General features: G+C 39.0%; 4 protein-coding genes across 4 annotated transcripts; 2 read left to right on the forward strand and 2 right to left on the reverse strand.

Annotated features, from left to right (window-relative positions):
- Positions 1 to 416: 416 nt before the first annotated feature.
- On the reverse strand, positions 417 to 1,652 carry LOC139772206 (U11/U12 small nuclear ribonucleoprotein 35 kDa protein). Its single transcript, XM_071705716.1, has 4 exons — positions 1,523 to 1,652; positions 1,013 to 1,231; positions 707 to 920; positions 417 to 633 (listed from the first exon to the last, which is right to left on the reverse strand). The coding sequence occupies exons 1-4, from the start codon at positions 1,523 to 1,525 to the stop codon at positions 527 to 529; spliced, it is 543 nt and encodes a 180-aa protein (XP_071561817.1). The 5' UTR covers positions 1,526 to 1,652; the 3' UTR covers positions 417 to 526.
- A 1,455-nt stretch (positions 1,653 to 3,107) lies between these two features.
- Positions 3,108 to 12,137, reverse strand: LOC139772194 (uncharacterized). The gene is made up of 9 exons (XM_071705684.1): positions 11,758 to 12,137; positions 11,587 to 11,662; positions 10,895 to 11,514; positions 9,469 to 9,559; positions 7,414 to 7,617; positions 7,170 to 7,311; positions 6,682 to 6,881; positions 6,445 to 6,597; positions 3,108 to 5,651 (listed from the first exon to the last, which is right to left on the reverse strand). Exons 3-9 carry the CDS (start codon positions 10,926 to 10,928, stop codon positions 4,298 to 4,300), a joined length of 2,178 nt encoding a protein of 725 aa, XP_071561785.1. The 5' UTR covers positions 10,929 to 11,514; positions 11,587 to 11,662; positions 11,758 to 12,137; the 3' UTR covers positions 3,108 to 4,297.
- A 1,120-nt stretch (positions 12,138 to 13,257) lies between these two features.
- Positions 13,258 to 15,947, forward strand: LOC139772201 (transcription factor IIIA-like). Its single transcript, XM_071705709.1, has 6 exons — positions 13,258 to 13,466; positions 13,554 to 13,902; positions 14,408 to 14,620; positions 14,702 to 14,805; positions 14,887 to 15,209; positions 15,277 to 15,947. The coding sequence occupies exons 3-6, from the start codon at positions 14,435 to 14,437 to the stop codon at positions 15,708 to 15,710; spliced, it is 1,047 nt and encodes a 348-aa protein (XP_071561810.1). The 5' UTR covers positions 13,258 to 13,466; positions 13,554 to 13,902; positions 14,408 to 14,434; the 3' UTR covers positions 15,711 to 15,947.
- Positions 15,948 to 16,796: 849 nt separating this feature from the next.
- Positions 16,797 to 18,893, forward strand: LOC139772203 (GPN-loop GTPase 3). Its single transcript, XM_071705710.1, has 3 exons — positions 16,797 to 17,184; positions 17,712 to 17,908; positions 18,196 to 18,893. Exons 1-3 carry the CDS (start codon positions 17,140 to 17,142, stop codon positions 18,767 to 18,769), a joined length of 816 nt encoding a protein of 271 aa, XP_071561811.1. The 5' UTR covers positions 16,797 to 17,139; the 3' UTR covers positions 18,770 to 18,893.
- The last annotated feature ends 6 nt before the right edge of the window (positions 18,894 to 18,899 follow it).

Genomic DNA, 18,899 nt, shown 5'->3' on the forward strand with positions numbered 1-18,899 from the left:
TCATCTAACTAGCGGAAGGAAGAGGGTTGCCGCCGTTGTCGTCGGTGCTGGAAGTTTAAGCTTGAATGTGACTGTGTCGAATCGCGAGGTGCCTCCTTATATGGAGAGAGGCGTGTGTGGGAGACCGCGATGATGCGGTATAAAGTTGCCGGGCGGGCGCGAATACGATTCCCCGCGGTGTGTTCGAGACCATCTCGCGAAGATTTAGCGCTAAATTGTCCACGCGATTTACAACGGGAGACGAAATACGATGCGCTTGTTTGATTCGACGATAGTCGTATGCACGAGTCACATTAAACATTTCGTAGTTTTTTTTCATAGTCATATCGATCTCTGCTGTTAAAATAGCGAGGTGCAGTGCGGTAAAAATGACCGAAGTGAAACGCCACTCACGTTCTCGAATGACAAAACCTGTGTGTTCTGTATGTTGCTTTATTAATGCATTGGAATAACAAATGGAAAGGTATAGGAATGGAAGAGCAGAAACGGTGGACGGAAATAGTGTCGCAAATGTCGAACAGGCTATTTATCTTTTCGGCTTTAAAATATTAGGTACAATCGGTCGTTTAAATGGTCGATCTTTTCCCCCGAATCTCAGCTGGCCCGATTCCTTTTTGCCGCCAAAACCACCTCCTAAGAATCAGAGAGTTAAAATTTTTCATATTTGTCTACGAAAATTGTACGCATCTAATTACTGATTACACACCGAGTCTCCTAGGTTTCCATCCCTTCAAAGTACGGCCGCTTTCGTTGTCGATAAATATTTTGTATCCCTTTAACGTGGCATCAATGGTTCGTCTTAACGCTCTTCTAGCGTCCTCTTCGCTTTTCATTTCCACAAAACCGTACCCTTGAGAGAGTCCGGTCACCACGTCCACTATTACCTTCGCCGAAACAACATCTCCATGTTTGCCAAAGAACTAAACAATAACAATTTAAACAATTTTATAAATGATTATATAAGACGTACAATAAAATTGCCAAACGTATCGTTCTGCGAAGATAACGTTACCTCTTTCAGGTCGTAATTAGTGATTTTGGGACCGAGTCTAGCTACAAATATAGTTCTTTCCGGCTTAGATTCTAGATTGCGCGGTGGCTCGTGGTGCATCAGCATTGCCCTGCTAACAGCCTTATCGTGAGGCTGCGTGTCTGTTCCATCGATACTACCCGCCTTTAAGGGATCGTATTCTCTGGCGTAAGGGGTCCAATTCTGCAACACGTCCTCGCCCTAAAATATAAAACGGTCAATCACACTAACGTTTCTCAGACCAAGTCGTAAATTACTATCATATAAATAACTCTGCTACTATTATAAAGTTACTACCTAATATTTTAAAGATTAAATTGACTAAACGACTAATCGTCGTGAAACAATATGCACACTAATAAAGTACCACAGAATTATGCAGTATAACCTAGAAATGTCAATTGCGTTAATCCTAGTACATGCATATTAATGCAATTTAACGTCAAGGTTATCTGTTATTTCAGTATCTCGCCGATGAAGAAAAACACTTACCATGTCAAATATATTTGTCGCGTCAGAAGCGCATTTAAATATTTAGTAAATAAATCGCATATTTGCCCGACGAAATGTAAACAAAGTGAACCGAGACGCCAACTGTGCACATAATTGCGAACGTGGAACTACGTAGCTATATTCGTGAATTTTCCCACTGGGTAACATAGTTTCGGTTCTGAACCGTGCTGTATATCCACAAAAAATATATGTATATTTTAACACGATCAATATATGTATTAAAATTGTTAGTTTAATTTGCAAAAATAACTTATACAGCTCAAAAGTTGCGAGACAAAATTATACGATAATCTCGGTTAACAAATGCCTTCGATCATGTCCTACATTATTTAATTATTAATTAATTTGTTTATTAAATATGGTGCGCTGTGATAAACTATCGCTATCGCAATCTTATTTCGTGTAATGACACACGAAACGAACCGTACATAATATCTAAAAGGTACATACAGTTAAATATACAGGATGACTCTTACACACACAATTCGAACGGGTCTCTCGTATTCTCCCTCTTATTTTTTTCTCCAATATTTTTCCTCCAACATTTTATCTCCAGTATTTTTTTTATTGCCAATCGCGAAAGAGATACGATCAGTTTGTATGACTTTTGTATAAGCAAGCTCGTTGTTTTTTCGCACGTTATTGATAAAGACTTTGTTAAAAATAAAATACAACTTTATACGCGCGCGTTTCACACACACACACACACATATATATATATATATATATATATATATATACATATATATAGTGTATAGTATTTCCAAAATTATATATACACAGTACACATATAATATATACATATAGATAATAGAAATACGCGGACAATATATTTCAGATGAGTTCAAATTACATCCAAAACAGCCCGCGGGAAAAATCCAATTTCATCGAATTTCAATCGACAGGAGTATCTACTCGCATAGCTGCAACAATTTGTTTTACTGACAATCCTATCCGCCTAGCTGTGCGGAATAATCGGGTATTTTTCGTTCAATACTATTATATATCAGAATAAACAACGACGAGGAAACACGACCTCGTTTTCAATCGCAGCCGAATGATCACGCCGGAATTGCGCGCCAGTTGTTTCATTTCAATAAACGTTTATCCGTTCTCTCCCTCTTGTCCATTATTTGTCCTGCACTTACAATCCGACAAACGCGTTGAACGAACAGTTATATATATATATGAAATAATGCAAGGGATACGCAAAAGTGTATTAGCACGGATGTGAAATGACTATTTCGCGTAACGTCATCGAGTCTGGATGCATGATGTCGTTAGCCGATACTAGATCAAGTCGAAGTCTAGACGCGCGCCCATCCGTTTCAACGCCAGGATAGCGTTAACCGCCTTAACCCAGCGCTTCTTAATGACATAGCGTTTCAATCGGTGCTTCTGTATCGGGTTCTCCAGAGCGGCTTCCAGCCAACGGTGCTCTATAAGCTTTCCCGCAGACGGTCTTTCCCTATAGTAAGAAGACCAATCAGTTTCTTAATTTATTCGCTATTCGGATGTGTGGGAGATGTGTGGGCGTGAAGCAAGTGAACTTGAAACTTTCCTATAGAGTACTGTGATTTATATATTAGATATAAAATATGAACATGTGACATGTGACGATGTGACTATATTTAACAAGAAACATGTGCGTGAATGTATATGTTATTCCAATCAGCTCTCCTGCAAATTTCGTGCAACATTATATACTGATAATGAGTAAAAAATTCTATAGACTTAATCTATTATGTATCTCATAATTGTTATTAATATAATACATGAGAATATATCCGATTAATTCTATTAATAAATAACAGTATATTAAATATAAGGGTTTCCCTCTGGAACGCTTGTTGAAAAATTGTTGTTTGCAGAAAAACGGATATTTAAATTCGGAACGACGAATTTTGCGCCGTTCTTTCTGTTAAAAATGTCTAGACGATAGATTTATTAGCTTGCAAGGAATCAAATCGAATTAAAATTCCTTGTAGATATAGGCTCCTTGAAAATTAATTAAATTGTACTGACGCATATAAAAATATTGATTTGAGGGTGTATCGATGGTACACAGCTATCGAGAATTTTGCTTAGAGTAATGTAAAACTATTATCCAAATTTAACTCTCCGTATACAAATATCCATCAGAATTGTGTCTATTTCAAGTTAATAATAGAGGACTTTATGGTCTTACACTTTCGCGGCATTTTATGTATATATACATTATTTTATGAAATGTCACGAAATTGCAAGATTCTGACTTGTTTTTAATTGTGAAAACACATCTGCAGAAACGGATGTGAATCCAAGATTCAGTCAGTCACCGAACTTAAACAGGCGTTAAGATAATTAAAACTTAACTTTTTTTTGTTTAAAAAACTCTTCTGTCTCTTCTAATCTTTTCTTAAAAATTTAATTATTTAAAGAATAAGAAATAAGAATGTAGTTGTTTGTCATTCGTAAGTGTTTGTAAAAAATAATTATAAAAATAATTAATTAAGATGGATTGAAAGGGGTTGATTAATAAAATCATTTCCCGACTTTGAAGATCAAAGATTCACATTTTCATAGATTAATTTTTGCGATTCATCTACTAAGTATATCATTATAGGCGTATATCTCATTTTGAGAGTCAAATTGTTCCGAAATAAACGAAATTACGATCGGAAGAAGAGAGCAAGATCATTAAAGCCGCGCATTTTCCTGATCCGGTCCACGAACCATTCGCAAGTGCGCAATCTGCAAGCGCGGACGTGTCGTTCAACGATGTATCGACGGCGACGTGGATGACGCGACGTCGGGAGATTTCGTTTCCTGTTGCTTCGACTGGAAGTACTGCGCCAACGAATTCATCGTCTTCCTAGCGATCGTGTCGGCCCCGCACCAGTCCAGGCTGACGGACTTCCTGCCGGCGCCGACACCACCACCACCGCCGACTCCGCCGCCGCTGCCGCCGGACATTGTGGTGACTTCCTCCCATTCGCCCAGCAGATGCAACAGTAGGTCCTTCGTGCTGCCCGGCTCGTCCAAGTTCAGATTCTTGTGCAGGTCCCGCAAATTCGATATCCGTGGAACATCCCTGCTGGTCTCACCGAAGGATCGTTTCACGCGGGACCGTCGCCACGGGGGCGTCAGGTCCATTTCCTCCGCGCCGGCGGAAGACCTCCTATCTCTCCCGATCCTCTCCCCGTTAAACTTCTCATCGATCGTCTCGGTGATCGCCGTTCGTTCGAGGGAATATTTTCGAGAATCTTTGCGTCTCTCGGACATATCACCATCGCCGATGCTCGTTCTCCTCAGGGCCACGAACACGTTACCGAAATTTGGATCGAGATTGTGCCTGTCGAAGCTACGGCTACTATGAAAGGTCGTTCCGTTGAGCTTTCGCTGCCGAGTGATACTAGACAGTTTCTCCGTGATCTCGTTGGTCTCTTTATCGACGTAAGACGTCACTTTAACATTACTCCTCGAGTAGGTATCGCGATTATTCCCGACATCACCGGGCCTCCTAGTGGACCGCTGCGCTTCCATTGGGCCTCCGTTATTTTCCTCATTCACCCGCGACCCCATGGCGATCGAGCGCAAGTGCTCGGATAGCTTGATGATCTCCTCGGCCAGAGCGATCTGACTGGCGGGATCGCGACGGTTTCGCGCGGCCGTACCTTCGGAAGCTCTCCTCTCCAAGGACAAGCTGAGACTCGGCACGGACAACAAGTGGCTAGAATTATCTCTCACGGTTGCAGGCTCCGTCACCCTCTCCGATTGCGTGCTGCTGCTGCGAAGACTGTCGCAGGGTGAGGGACTGTGACCCCGCATGGATATGGATTCGTCGCGACTGCGAAGCAGGTTCCTCGGCAACGCGTGATACGAGTCGATCGTGTACGGGCTTTCCGGATGTTCCCGCCAACGCTCGACGAACAGTCTGAGATTGTCCTTGGTCACGTCCAGCTCCTCTCTGCCGTTATCGTCGACGACACCGATGACAGGACGATTCTCGATAAAGGCCGTCCGTTTGGCCGCCGCCAATCCCGCGACCTCCTTCTCGCTCTTGGGCTTGTTCATTTTTCGGGCCAGCCATCGGTGTTCCCGACATTGCGCCGCAGTCATTCGCTTTCTGAAAGATTCGAAAGGCTCGTCGTGAGGAGGGTCGTGCTCTAGTGTCCCAGGATCGATAGTGCGTTTCCCTTGTCACGTGGAGACACGCGTGATTCCGCGATCCGAGGGCGAACAATTATGACGAAAATGTATAGACGAAGAGTACAATGATGGACTCGAATATCGTACAAATGTGCGTATATTACGTGCGTTATGTGTATCTGAATGCAAAATTCTCGATAAGAAACCATCCGACGGGCGAAGCTTTATATACCGCTGTTGCTCGTTTGACATTTGGACGCTCTCGAAACAACAAAATCGTTTCTTGAATGCGACGAGAATAAAATAATAGTTGATATACAATGTCGAAACAACATACATTTTGTTAAGAGTTACTACAAAATGCAATAAATTCTTATATTTTACAAAAGATAAAATCGCTTTTTTCTAATCGCTAGCTTGACAAATTCGTGGAAATTGAAATATATTAAAGTAGAACATTTCGGAATAAGACAATATGGAAGTCAGATTAGTCACGATAAGTGCGGGTTGCTTTGTGAGCCATACACACACACCCTCACAACGAGTCAAAGAGGATAATTTAAACAGTGTAACAGAAGGAGCTTCTTCTCTGATTGTGAGTGTAACAACAGATTCGGGAAATGGTAATACGGGAATACAAGAAGAAGAGGTGAGAAACTGAAAAGAAGAAAGGAGCAAGGAGAGAAAGAGAAATTGAAACACAGAAGAGTAATATATACGTACAATATATGTATGTAAGTATGTAACATAAAATATAAAAATATACTTACTCTTTGTCTTTCACCAGAAGGCATCTTATGAAATCCTTGGCATCTTCCGAGATCTCGGCGAAGGCCTCGTGATCAAAGTCGTACTTTGCGATGGTGACATTCGCCATTGTCTCAATGTCCGTGTCGCCCATAAACGGTGATAAACCAGACAATCTAAAATAGTTAGTTACATGAGCCGTCTCGATCGTTACAAGGCGTATCCTTTGTGAAACTGTAATATGCGGAATCGTAACTTACAATACGTAACAAATAACACCTATACTCCATATGTCAGTACCAAATCCAATTTGATCAAAGTTTACGACTTCGGGGGCAACAAACTCAGGCGTACCGAACAACACTTGTAGTTTCTTACTCGGATCGTATTCCCTCGCCAGGCCAAAATCGATGATTTTGATTCTGTTACCTTCTTTCGTCAGGCATAGTATATTCTCCGGCTATACAACAGACATGCTTTTAAATAATTACACAAATTACTAAATAAGAAGAAGATTATATAGACAAGATTTACATAGATAATTATATTCTTACGAGAAAACAGAGCAGCTTTCAAAGATTCTTTAATAAATATAAAACATAAAAATTTGGAAATAACTTTATAATAAACATAGCATAATCGTAAAAAAATTAATAGGAAGATTTACGAGGAACATGATTGTCAAATACCAATCTTCTACTATATTCAAAATAATTCGTGTCGACAATATATAAATTAAACGACTCACTTTTAAATCGAGATGCAACATCTTTTGACCATGCATGAATTCTATTCCCTCGCATATCTGCCGCATAAAAACGGCGCAGCTGCGTTCCGTCAGTACGAAATCGTCGTCTATCACTCTCTCAAAAAGCTCACCGCCGTCGATCCTTAAATGATGGAAATTTAAATGTAATCCCACAGAGCGCGCGTCTTTCTAATCCTACGCTCCCTTGCCCGTTGTTTCGCCCGCAAGAGAAAAAAAAACGTACAATTCTAGAACGACATATATCTGTTTCCCCGTGTCAATGGCATCGTACAGCTGAATCAATCGTGGATGCTGTAAGCGTCGCATGATGTCTACTTCTCTCTGCACAGCACGTCTGTCCTCCTTCTTCATGACGTTCACCACTTTCGCGGCGAGCATCAAGCCGCCTGTTTTCTCCTTACATCGGTAAACGATTCCAAATTTTCCCCTGAAACGAATGGAGAAACCAAAAATTAATCGAAGACGATTGGACATTTTCTGTTCTTACTTTGTAAATACTATGTGTATAGTCGGGTAAAAATCATTTGGCTTATACATGAATAGCTATGTAAAAATTGAATTGAATCTCCGTCGATTAAAGTAGCAAGCATAGTATACAAAATCGCGCTACGATCTTTGAAACACAGAATTTTTGGGTAATAACAAGTAACGCGTAAAAAGTGATAAACACTGGAAGATTTGCCAAAGCTGTACATCCGCAGCATGTCCCTGGCAGCACAAAGCAGAATACAACATACTTGTCACGCGGCCAAGTCAGCGAGCGAATCATTGTGTTCGTGTATCTAAGTTAACGGATGCGTCGGACGCAATTATTACACCTATTAATTAAATTCTATTATTATACAGTAATTAATATAATCAAATTATTGATTTATTAATTAATCGTGTTACATAAAGAGGCGAGAGGATGGAGCGGTTGCCTGCAGCTAAAGGTCGCTCTTCTCTTAGGGTTGAATGTGAATGTTACAAGATTTCCTACTAGAAGACCATTATTTCGCTCTTGCTATCATCATTATATTATTAAATTTCTCGTGTTTGACATTTAATTTTTGAGCGACGCCAATATCGTGAAGATAGAAAGAAGCAATTTGGCGAGAATTACGCGTCCAATTTTTAAGAAAATAAAAAATCGAAATCTTTTTCAGTTTATTTTAGCAATTCGCTCTCGAGCACCGTCCACGCTCTTACTGGACTTGTCTGCGATTTCGAAATCCTAGCGTAGGGCAAACACGTTCATTGTCAAACTACATTCCGGCACTGGCGAGTCGGCCGAGTTCACCACCGGTGTCAAGAGCACCGGCACGCCCAAGCTCGACGTCGGAACGTCGTTTGACGTGCGTACCGTTTCACTCTACGGGTCGAGAGAAACGGATATTTATTTATAGACGTATCGCGCTTGGGTCCTTGATTGCCGGCGCGAGCGAGATCGCGCGTGTTCGCCTTATCACCTTTGCGCTGCATTCCGCAGACGTGCACCTGACGGCAACGGCAACATTCCTGTAATTCTGTCACTACCGTCTGATTTTGTGGAAACGGGCCAGCAGCTCTAATATCCCAAAGAATATTGGACACTCGATACAAGAATATCGAATGAAGGCCATACGACGAAGATATCAAATATTTGTATTTAGATTACCGGTTTAACCCGGGAACGGGCGCCCGGGGTGATTTTTACACTCTAATAGTACCTATCGAAAAAATGAAGCTTACATCACAGCAATTTTAATGTGTTGTGCTTCTTTTATTTTTTAAATATTTTTGGTTTCTCTAAAAACTAATAAATTATAGAACAATCAAAAATATGCAATATGTATTTAATAACAATGACTTTTAATTGGGATGCAAACATCACCCTTAATGACCATTTATGCAAAAAAAAAATCAAGCGCCTGTTTCCGGGTTGATCAGGAGTTAATCGTCAGTGTATATTACTTCATCTAGAGCGGATGGAGCAAGAAGAAGCATTAACGCATTTATCTCTAATGTTCTATACTATTTTTCTACGATCTTCCAGATCAGAAGGATGTTGTGTTATGATCGCATAAACGAGGTGCTCTAAAAGTCGATAAATTAAACTAATTAACTACGTTGACGTGATCCTCGTTTCCGCGCGTTGACTTCCTGGAAATTCTCCCCATTAATCACGACGTCAGATCGACGTCAATTCCCTGGCTGTATCGAGATTGATACGCATCCGATCGCGCGTGATCGACGCGTCGTTGGCACGATACACGAAGTGTCTGTACACATCCGCTGATCGACGGATTTAATCACTCACCGTCCGAGCTCCGACTGGATGTCATAATCGTCCTTGAACTCGACACCTCGGCGTATCGTCACGTCTCTATAGGGGAAGCTGGGCTCGATCTCTGAAAACAGGCGCGCGCGCGATGGTGAGACGGGTGGAATGCGAGGGTGAGTAGGCGTTTGGCATTCAATTTCATCGCCGAGCGATGAGCCGGCGTATCTTGAAGATGGAAAGAGGGCAACTTTGAGTATCGCGCCCGTTCTCCTCGAGAGTTTTGGCGCCAACTTTTCGCCAAGACTTCACGAGACGCCATCAATTTTGTATCCTTTTCTTGTTAGCAAGTTTTCTCGTTATATTTTAATGATTTATTTTGAGAGAGTTTCCTAAAGTTTCTCTATTCTTCTCTTCCTTAAAAAGGTTTCTATCGATCGTTCCCTCGAGCCCGATGTCCATCTTCAAAGATAAGCCCTTTAAATAGAATCTAATCTTTATTTCTTCTTATTATTATTATATCTTTTTTCATTTATTTACCTCTATTTATTACACGTCTCAATATTTCTGTTCCAAAAGGATCTTCCACACAGAAAAAGTGTCAAATCAAAACTTATATATTCGTATATACACAGTAAAAAATTTTGTGTCAATGGAAGTCCACTCTCAATTTTGTGTTAAAATAACTCATTCATCGTGTTATTTTTGACATTTAGAAATGTTATATCGACATTTATAACATTTCTAAATGTCAAAAATAACACGATGAATGAGTTATTTTAACACAAAATTGAGAGTGGACTTCCATTGACACAAAATTTTTTACTGTGTACGCAATCTATAATTTTAGAAGAATTTTAACTTTTTTTTCTTGGATGAACTATATACTTTATTCAAGCAGGCTTTCTTCGCTAACTCAATATAATCTCATTTCAAGATTTCCACGTTGAAACTAAAGATATTTTTAAATCAAGAATATTCTTTTTTTTCTGTACACCAGCTGCCTACAATTTCATGCGGGATGAGTAAAGATAATAAATAAAGCTTTAATTTTTCGAGATGCCCAAATTCCGACATTACGCGCGAAAATAGCTTCTATATGTTTGTTCAAGGCGCGGAAATTTCTACGAGATACGTCTCTCCGTATTGCTAAAATTGAATTCGCCGAGAATATTTCTGTTTTAATTCAGTGGCAGACACTTGGGTATTAGAACGCGTCAGAGAAGATTAGAACGATGCTGCTTGAATGAGAATAGTCATCTTTTGATTTCCCCAAAGTCGCGCCCCGTTCCATCGAGCGCGCTGACAGGCGCGCACACGTTTCGCGTTTCCCGCGTTTCTCGACCGAAACGTGCCCTCTTTTCCCCTCCCCGTTTCTCCGGTATCTCCTGTTCAGGAAAAATACAATTATCCCGTTTCTTTATCCTCTTCTCTCTCTCTCTCTCTCTCTCTCTCTCTCTCTTACCTCCCACCGGATCCGACTCGTCTACGCGGATCATGTTCCTCGAGCGATTTCACGACGAATCGGCCGCCGTTGTCACCGCCGTTCTCCCGTCTTCCCGGGAAACAAGAAAGAGAGCGGAAACGGTGATCCTCCGCGGGTTCTCCCCTTCTCTCTTTTTCTCTCTTACCCTTTCTTGCTCGCGAAAATAAGAATCACGAGGAGGTTTCGCGCGGATTTTCGCACTCGCGCGCGATCCCTCGATCGATCCGGCACGAGTCACGGGCGATTATGAACTATCTCGCAGCGGCTGTTTCGTGTCGCCGAGATGGTGGTCTCTTCTTCTTCCCCGGCTCGGACGGATTTAGATTTTCGGCGGACGCCGCGAATTCTGCTGGTCGATCACGTGGCCCGTAAGCCCTAACGATCCTCGAGGTGGGGGTAAAATAGCTGGCACATCGCTCTCTCTTCCTCTCTTTCTCTTTCTCGTACGTGCGTTCTCTCTCTCTCTCTCTCTCTCTCTCTCTCTCTCTCTCTCTCTCTCTTCGTACATTCACAATTTCCGATTCCAGTTATTGAGATGCGAAGACTAGAGATACACGATTGTCGCCGACATCAAAATTATCGAAAATCGCACATCGCACCTGGGAGGTAAGAAGAAAACGTTACACATAGCTCAAAGGGGTCAAACTCAAAGTGGTAAAATTCTGCCTGACCTGTTTAGAGCGCGCCTGAAATAAATCGCCAAACCATCGTTCACCTCCACGATGATATCACACGTTATTTGGTCTCCTTGAATTTTTTAAATATATATATTATATCTTGGTGTCTATGTCATGTTTTTTAATATCAATGATGGATGCTCCGATCAATAAAAGTATCAATACCTTCCTCGGACGGTCGACCTCTCGTCGACTTAAATTCTTCGCCGACACAGCGATGACAAAATTCACATTCTAAGGGCCGATATCACAGTCTCCGATTAACGTGATCTTCCGATTAAACTCACTCTGCATCTCTTTCTAACTGTCCCCCTAGAAAGAGACGAAAAGACAGTTAGAAAGAGATGCAGAGTGAGTTTAATCGGAGGATCACGTTAATCGGAGACTGTGATATCGGCCCTAAATTTCATTCATTCATTACACGCCACGTCATTCTGCAAATTCCATTCGCCAGACATGTATAGGATGTCTTATCTTTTAATAGTTGACATTTCAGGGATTACGCTCTATGGGATAAAATAAGAAGGATAAATTATATTAGTCTCTCTTTTCCCCTTTCTCTTTCTAGGAGTACACAACTGCTCTGTTAAAAATTGCAACATTAAGGAGAAACAAAAATTTAACGCGTCCTCCCAAATTTTACTTTAGCTAATGCATTAAAAGATAACGTACTTTGGAAGAGACTTCGCCATCGATCCAATTGAGTCATAACTGATGTATACTCAGGAAAAGGGGTACTTTTACAAAACGTCGATAGAGCATAGGGTACGTGCTCGGCCCAATTGCAGTCATGATCTTCGACGACCTGAATTCCAACAGGCGCACGTAGCATTCCAATTAGTATAAACACGAATGCACATGCATCGTATCGATTTATTGCGGCATGTGTCCGAGAAGGACGGACGTGAGGTTTCCCGTTATCGACTTCGGGAAGAGATCAAACTCCTTCATCTCGATCGAATAGAAGTGAGGTGCTCCTCCGAGGCACACCTTGAACGACTGCAATCAGGCATTGATTAACTTATTAATCGGCGATTAATTTTTTGCACCAGAATTGTGTAATATAACTTGACATGTGTTAAGCTACATCAAAATATTGACAAAAAATATTGTGAGAAATTTTGAATAATTTTGTGAGAAATTAACCGTCAATTAAGTTAATTAAAATCAAAGTCCATAGAAGTTCATCTCTGTGTTGTGATCTCTTTTCAGTGTCATTAGATTTGTCCTTCGTAATGCACCGTATCATACTTTTTGTGCTTAAGAAAGAATAGATCTACAATTAGACATTGAAAAGAAATTGGAGACATTGAAGAAAAGACGAAAAATTGAAAAAGTTCTACTAAAAAGAAGGCAGACCTTTCATTATTAACATATACGCCATAATATATTTTTTTCTTTCTTCAATGTTGCTTTATTATAATCTAGCAATTTATCACAATCTAATTAGCACAATAGGATCTCTAATTTTTAATCGTCTATATTACAAATTTATCAATCATTTTATATTTTTTCCGTTTCTGCTTTTTAATCAAATTGTGTGGTATAATTATTTGTATTCTGTTCATTAACGTTTATTATATCACACCTAGTTATTATGTTTACCAATTTCAACTTTTTTAATAAAAATGTCATTTTATTTTTAGATTATATTCTCTTTCGCTGCACTGCGTTACACTTAAATACTGTTATATATTTCAAATAAAACTGACTTATATAATTAGACGTTGGAGAGAGAAAGAGGAAATACGTGAAATCCAAGAATAATTTATTCCGCTAAAGGAGAACGCGACCATAACCTAACCTAACCATTTATTATTTATATATGGACTAATTCGATACGAAGCGAAAAATTACGCTACTGATATATCAAAGTAAGCACTAGTTAATATCTACTATATATCAATATCGAATGTACATACAGGGATAAATATCATACTGAAGAAAATATATCACGTTAGCGTCGTCTGGCGTCGTCCGAGAACTCGCGTCCACGAGCAATAAGTTCCGAAAAAGCCGAAGTGAAAGAAAAAAGATCTACCTATTTTGAAATATTGCGTTGCGCCGCGCCTTGTCGACTATCGTGTCAAACCGCAAGCGTGCATGCGCAGACAGCGCGGAATGCAGCGTGGTGCTGCAATGGGGTTTCCTAACCTCGTAACTACGGCGATTTTATCAAGTCGGGGGCTAAGAGTTTTTGTACTAAATAACGTAAATTGCAGGGTTGAATTGAATACTTCTATTTATATACTGCGTAGATCAAGCTTCGCTGAGATTAGTGAAAGGACATTCCCCATGTGATTCTCTGATGTAAGTCTAATTTAATTTGATTTTAATCTACGTGTGAAATACGTAATTTAAGTTATCCTGTTTATTTTGTGTAATAAAACTAGAATAAATTGACTGTAATTTGATTAAGTATCTTTTCCAAGTTGGAAGACTAAATTTTGAGAATTTTAACCCTCTAATGGCAAGGTGGTTTTTCAGAACATATTTAATCAACGTACAAAGTAGATAAAAGAAGTAAATAATAACATAAAACTTTTTTCTCTGTTTATTTATGTGTAAAAGAATACAATAAAGTTTATTAATTGAATTTAAATAATTGCAATAAAAAAAAAACTAAATACTAAAAAAACTAAAATACTAAATACTAAAAACTAAATACTAAAAACTAAATACTAAAAAAACTAAAATAGACAAAGCCGTGGGTTGCATTCGACCCAACCTTACCGTTATAGGGTTAATAGTCGACTTGCATTTTTTACATATTACACATATATGTTGTTAAATTAGAACTGTTTCAATTGGAAAGGTATTAATTAGTTGAAACGACATCGAGATGGGTCAAGTAGGAAAACAGGGTAGCAATAACGTTGTGTCAGATCTCCGGAGCAAACATGACAGCAAGATCCAAAACAAGAAGCAGAAGGAGAAGAAGAAGTATAAATGTGATTATCCTGACTGCAATGCTGTGTTTTTACGACCTAATAGATTGGAGAGGCACATAAGATCGCATAATGGAGAGGTACCAATCATGAGCATGAAAGTAATTTTGTTATGTGATATTTCAATGTTTAATGACTAATGATTCTACATTCTCTAATAGAGACCTTACAAGTGTAGCCATCCAGAATGTACAAAGTCGTATACGAATTCCTCTCATTTAAAAAGGCATTTGGAAACGCATAATGTTGTGAAGAAAGTGTACACGTTCGTATACGTTGGCATATATTTCAATCAGACTTGTAGGCAATACATTAATATATTAATATGTTACTGTCTCAATTTTAGATGCACGGAATGTTCAATGAGAATGAGAAGCTTACAGGGTTACAAACGTCATTTTAAGCAGATACACAGCGAGAAGAGGATCTCCTGCAAGGAATGCAACGCGACTTTCAACAAGAAGCATCAGCTTGTCACGCATCAAGCTTCTGAGCACTCAATCATGCCTATAGTCTACAAGTGTGATAAGTGCAACAGAAGTTATCTGAATCGCAGTAGATTTAAGCGGCATCAAAAGACACACGAGAAGCATTGTCCAGTACCTGGATGCTCAGAGGTGTTTGAAAAATGGACGCTTCTGTGTGAACATAGAAGAACAAACCATAAAGGTATGTATTACAGAAAAATAAATTATATTATAAGAATGTAACCTAGCAGAGTAAATTTTTATTTCAGATCATAAATGCGACACTTGCGGCAAAGTATTTCGTAGTAAAGCCAATCTAAATTTACACCGCAAGATACATTCCGAAGACAGATTGGTTTTTCCGTGCCCATACGACAATTGTCATAGATTTTACTTCTATAAATCTAATTTGGACGAGCATGTGAGAACTAGTCATCTCGGAAAGAGATTTTACTGCGATATATGCTCCGTGGGATATACGTCGAAGCGAAGGTTGATAGCACATATTAAGTGTCATTACGAACCCAAGAAGAAGAAAAAGAAAAATAGAGAACCACGAAAGGAACGGAAAGATGTTGGTGTACCAAAGAGAAGCGTGGTATCTGCCTTAATTGGAGCGGATTTGCCATATTCTTTAGAAAAGATGATAAGGGAGCGAGAAACCATGATAAACGAAACAGTAACAACATCGGAAGCATCTTGATAAATACCCAAACGATATAGAAAAATCTATAGATTCATTCTGTCTCTATTACAATAAAATTGACGATGTAACATTTGTTATTAAATTCCGATGTAACATTTTCCAACGAATATTCTAATTAGGATAAATCTAATCTTGCATTTGTTCTTATATTTTCATTCTTTCTCTATTATTTTCAAATCAAATGGTGAAATAAAAAGGCTCAAGAATAAACAAAAAAATTACTCTTACATAAAATACATGATATTTACTGTAAAGTTGGTAAGCTGGCGCCCGATGCCTCTCCCAGGCCTCCTCCTCTCAAGTTGTCCTCTCGAGTTGTCAGCTCCCTCGAGGCGACACTTTCTGCGTCGTTATCTTCTGAAACATAAATAAATGATTTGATATTAACTAATTCTTACGCATCAAATTTCTCATTCATCATTCAATTAAACGTTTATTTAAATAAGTAATACATTTTCCAAAAAAAGTCGGTACAAAAATAAATTCTTATAAAATTTTAAATTATTTCTTTCTAATTATTATTTCAAAATCATGATAAAATTATCGCAAAAATATATTATGTAAAATTACATTTTTAATAAATAATTAATGTATCATATGCTTTTCAGGTACAACATCGAGTATACAGCTGCGATCGATTTGCTTATTTACATTTTACATTCTTCACAACTTAATTAATTTTTTAAAATTACAAACTTTTAAAAATAAAGATATATTCCAAAGTTTTTTTATTTTGCTTTTATCGCGCCGGACAGAAGGTTTCGTGAGAGCCAATTGGAGCCAATCACGTTGATTGCTACGAGCAGAGAGAAGGATGAGAGTGGTCATGCCCGCATTTTAGGTGGTCCCCGTCCATGAGCGCCTCTATGTGCACAAAACGTGCACATTGAACTACGTAGCCATGTCCACGAAAATTTCTGATGGGTAACGCGTTATGTGCACGCTCTATTGGTTCTGTTCCGTGCTATGTGCACGATCTTTTGGTTCTGTTCCGTGCTATGTCGAAAGCGTCGGTAATGCATAATACTTGTATGGAGGGGATGTGCTGGCCCAGGGATGGCCTCTCTCAGGCTTCTCTCTGCTACGAGAGGATCGTTCCGCGGCTGCACCTACTCTCTCTGGGTTCCACAGTTCCACTTGAAACGTGGGCATGTTTACATTCAACATTGTTTACTCTTCAGATTTCTCTTTGATTTGATTACAGAATAGATTAATAGATATATGATTCAGTTTTGTTTACGCGATACTGTGTTTTTTACCCGATGCGATAACGTTCTGAGACTCTTTCTTTCAATAATTATAAGTGTCTTGCGCAATTTTCCTTTTGATGGAACAATATACAGAATATAAAAATTAGGAATACCAGTGATATAATCGCTGTTATTTATTAATCGTGTATTTATAAATACATGCGTTTCTTATCAAAATGAGGTATGCTCAGTTAGTAATGGGTCCAGCCGGCAGCGGCAAGGTAATAAATTTTAATTGTTTGTTATTTTGTTTTTTAAGGTTTAGGTTAGGTTAAGACTTAATCTTATCTCCAACTGATACCAGACCGTGAAATCCCAGTTATTTGACATAAAACTCAATAGGTATTATGTATAAAAATGCCTTATCCTTTTACTTGAACTTTTTCTCCTCCCCTCAAATGAGAAACTCTCCTTCCCTTAAACGTGGAATCCTCTTAATCGAGGAATACGGGATGAAGGTCGGGATCAAATCACCGACCTTTCAATTACTAATTATTTGCAGAGCTATGTGTCATCTCGAATTCTCTGTCAAACTTATATTAGATTTGTTTTTTCCTTGCTGCACTAGTTGGAGAAGTATACATGTACATTGAAGCGTGAGAAACGTACAAGATTCTCACACTTTAGTGTAAGAGCTCTTGAACTAGTGCCGCCAGTTCAACGATAGAAAACAAATCCATTAATTGAATACTAACACTTGCCTGAATGAAACAGCTCTATTAATATTTTGATTCTGAATTTTAAATAGTCCACTTACTGCTCAATTATGCAACGACATGCTGTCGACTCGGGAAAAACGATAGATGTTGTAAATTTGGATCCTGCAGCAGAACATTTTGATTACGAGCCTCTAGCGGATGTAAGAGACTTAATTCAGTTGGATGATGCCATGGAAGACGACGAATTTAACTTTGGACCCAATGGTGGGCTTGTATTCTGCATGGAGTAAGTTCCTTTCTATTGAGTGCACTATTTTTTTATATATATATCCTTATATCTTATTGCAATACGGGTTCTCGAAACGAGTTATCATTGTCACTTCATATTCTTTCGCTCTCGAGCTTTAATCTTCCCATCAGTCTCTTATAAAACTGGCATACATGGGATAAGGGAATTGAATCTGAGACCCATCGATTACGAGTTCATTGTTCTCACATGGAGTCACGTGTCATCCTATCATTATTTTTACAATTAATGCTTTATGTGATGAAATTACGTTTTTTTTTTTACAGATACTTGGTTGAAAATGCAACTTGGCTGGAAGAGAAATTAGGTGACACAGATGATGATTATATAATATTTGATTGTCCTGGACAAATCGAGTTGTATACTCATATGACTGTGATACGACAACTGATAGCTGTCCTGCAGAAACTTAATTTCCGTATATGTGGAATCTTTCTGATAGACGTCCAATTCATGATAGACGCATCGAAGTTTCTTTCAGGCACCCTGGCTGCCCTTAGCGTAATGATAAACTTAGAAATTCCTCATATCAGTATTCTTAGCAAAATGGACCTGTTATCGAAGAGCGCGCGAAAAAGATTAGACAGCTATATCGATCCCGATCCAACTAGTTTATTAGCAGATACAGAAGGAGATCCATGGAACGAGAAGTTTCGCCGTCTCACAGAGAGTCTTGGTAGAATTATAGCGGATTATAGCTTAGTGCATTTCTTGCCATTAAACATCAAGGATGAGGAAAGTATTGCAGACATAAAATTAACGATCGATAATACGATACAATATGGTGAAGACGCAGATGTAAAAACGAGAGACTTTGAAGAACCGTGCGAAGATGACTAGAGGATGGATCTTGATCATGTCGTGAAAAAGGAAAGTTATTTTACATTCTGATTGTTCACATATGTATGGTATATTTCTACAATAATTACTAAAAGAGAAAATAAAAAAGATAATACTGCAAGCACAGGAA

This window comes from Temnothorax nylanderi, unplaced genomic scaffold, assembly GCF_030848795.1.
Source record: "Temnothorax nylanderi isolate EJ_2023f unplaced genomic scaffold, tnyl_v1.0 TNYL_tig0047_pilon, whole genome shotgun sequence".
NCBI lineage: Eukaryota > Metazoa > Arthropoda > Insecta > Hymenoptera > Formicidae > Temnothorax > Temnothorax nylanderi.

Excerpts from the sequence above, each read along its gene's own strand:
- LOC139772206 (XM_071705716.1), bottom strand. Across the intron at positions 921-1,012 it reads CTAATTACGACCTGAAAGAG|TTCTTTGGCAAACATGGAGA; the intron begins GTAACGTTATCT and ends GTTATTGTTTAG. Across the intron at positions 634-706 it reads ATGGAAACCTAGGAGACTCG|GAGGTGGTTTTGGCGGCAAA; the intron begins GTGTGTAATCAG and ends TCTGATTCTTAG.
- LOC139772194 (XM_071705684.1), bottom strand. The coding sequence starts at position 10,928 with ATGATCCGCGTAGACGAGTCGGATCCGGTGGGAG. Across the intron at positions 9,560-10,894 it reads CGAGTCGGATCCGGTGGGAG|AGATCGAGCCCAGCTTCCCC; the intron begins GTAAGAGAGAGA and ends GCCTGTTTTCAG. Across the intron at positions 5,652-6,444 it reads CTTCTGGTGAAAGACAAAGA|AAAGCGAATGACTGCGGCGC; the intron begins GTAAGTATATTT and ends CGAATCTTTCAG.
- LOC139772201 (XM_071705709.1), top strand. The coding sequence starts at position 14,435 with ATGGGTCAAGTAGGAAAACAGGGTAGCAATAACGTTGTGTCAGATCTC. Across the intron at positions 14,621-14,701 it reads TAAGATCGCATAATGGAGAG|AGACCTTACAAGTGTAGCCA; the intron begins GTACCAATCATG and ends ATTCTCTAATAG. Across the intron at positions 15,210-15,276 it reads TAGAAGAACAAACCATAAAG|ATCATAAATGCGACACTTGC; the intron begins GTATGTATTACA and ends TTTTTATTTCAG.
- LOC139772203 (XM_071705710.1), top strand. The coding sequence starts at position 17,140 with ATGAGGTATGCTCAGTTAGTAATGGGTCCAGCCGGCAGCGGCAAG. Across the intron at positions 17,185-17,711 it reads GTCCAGCCGGCAGCGGCAAG|TCCACTTACTGCTCAATTAT; the intron begins GTAATAAATTTT and ends AATTTTAAATAG. Across the intron at positions 17,909-18,195 it reads GGGCTTGTATTCTGCATGGA|ATACTTGGTTGAAAATGCAA; the intron begins GTAAGTTCCTTT and ends TTTTTTTTACAG.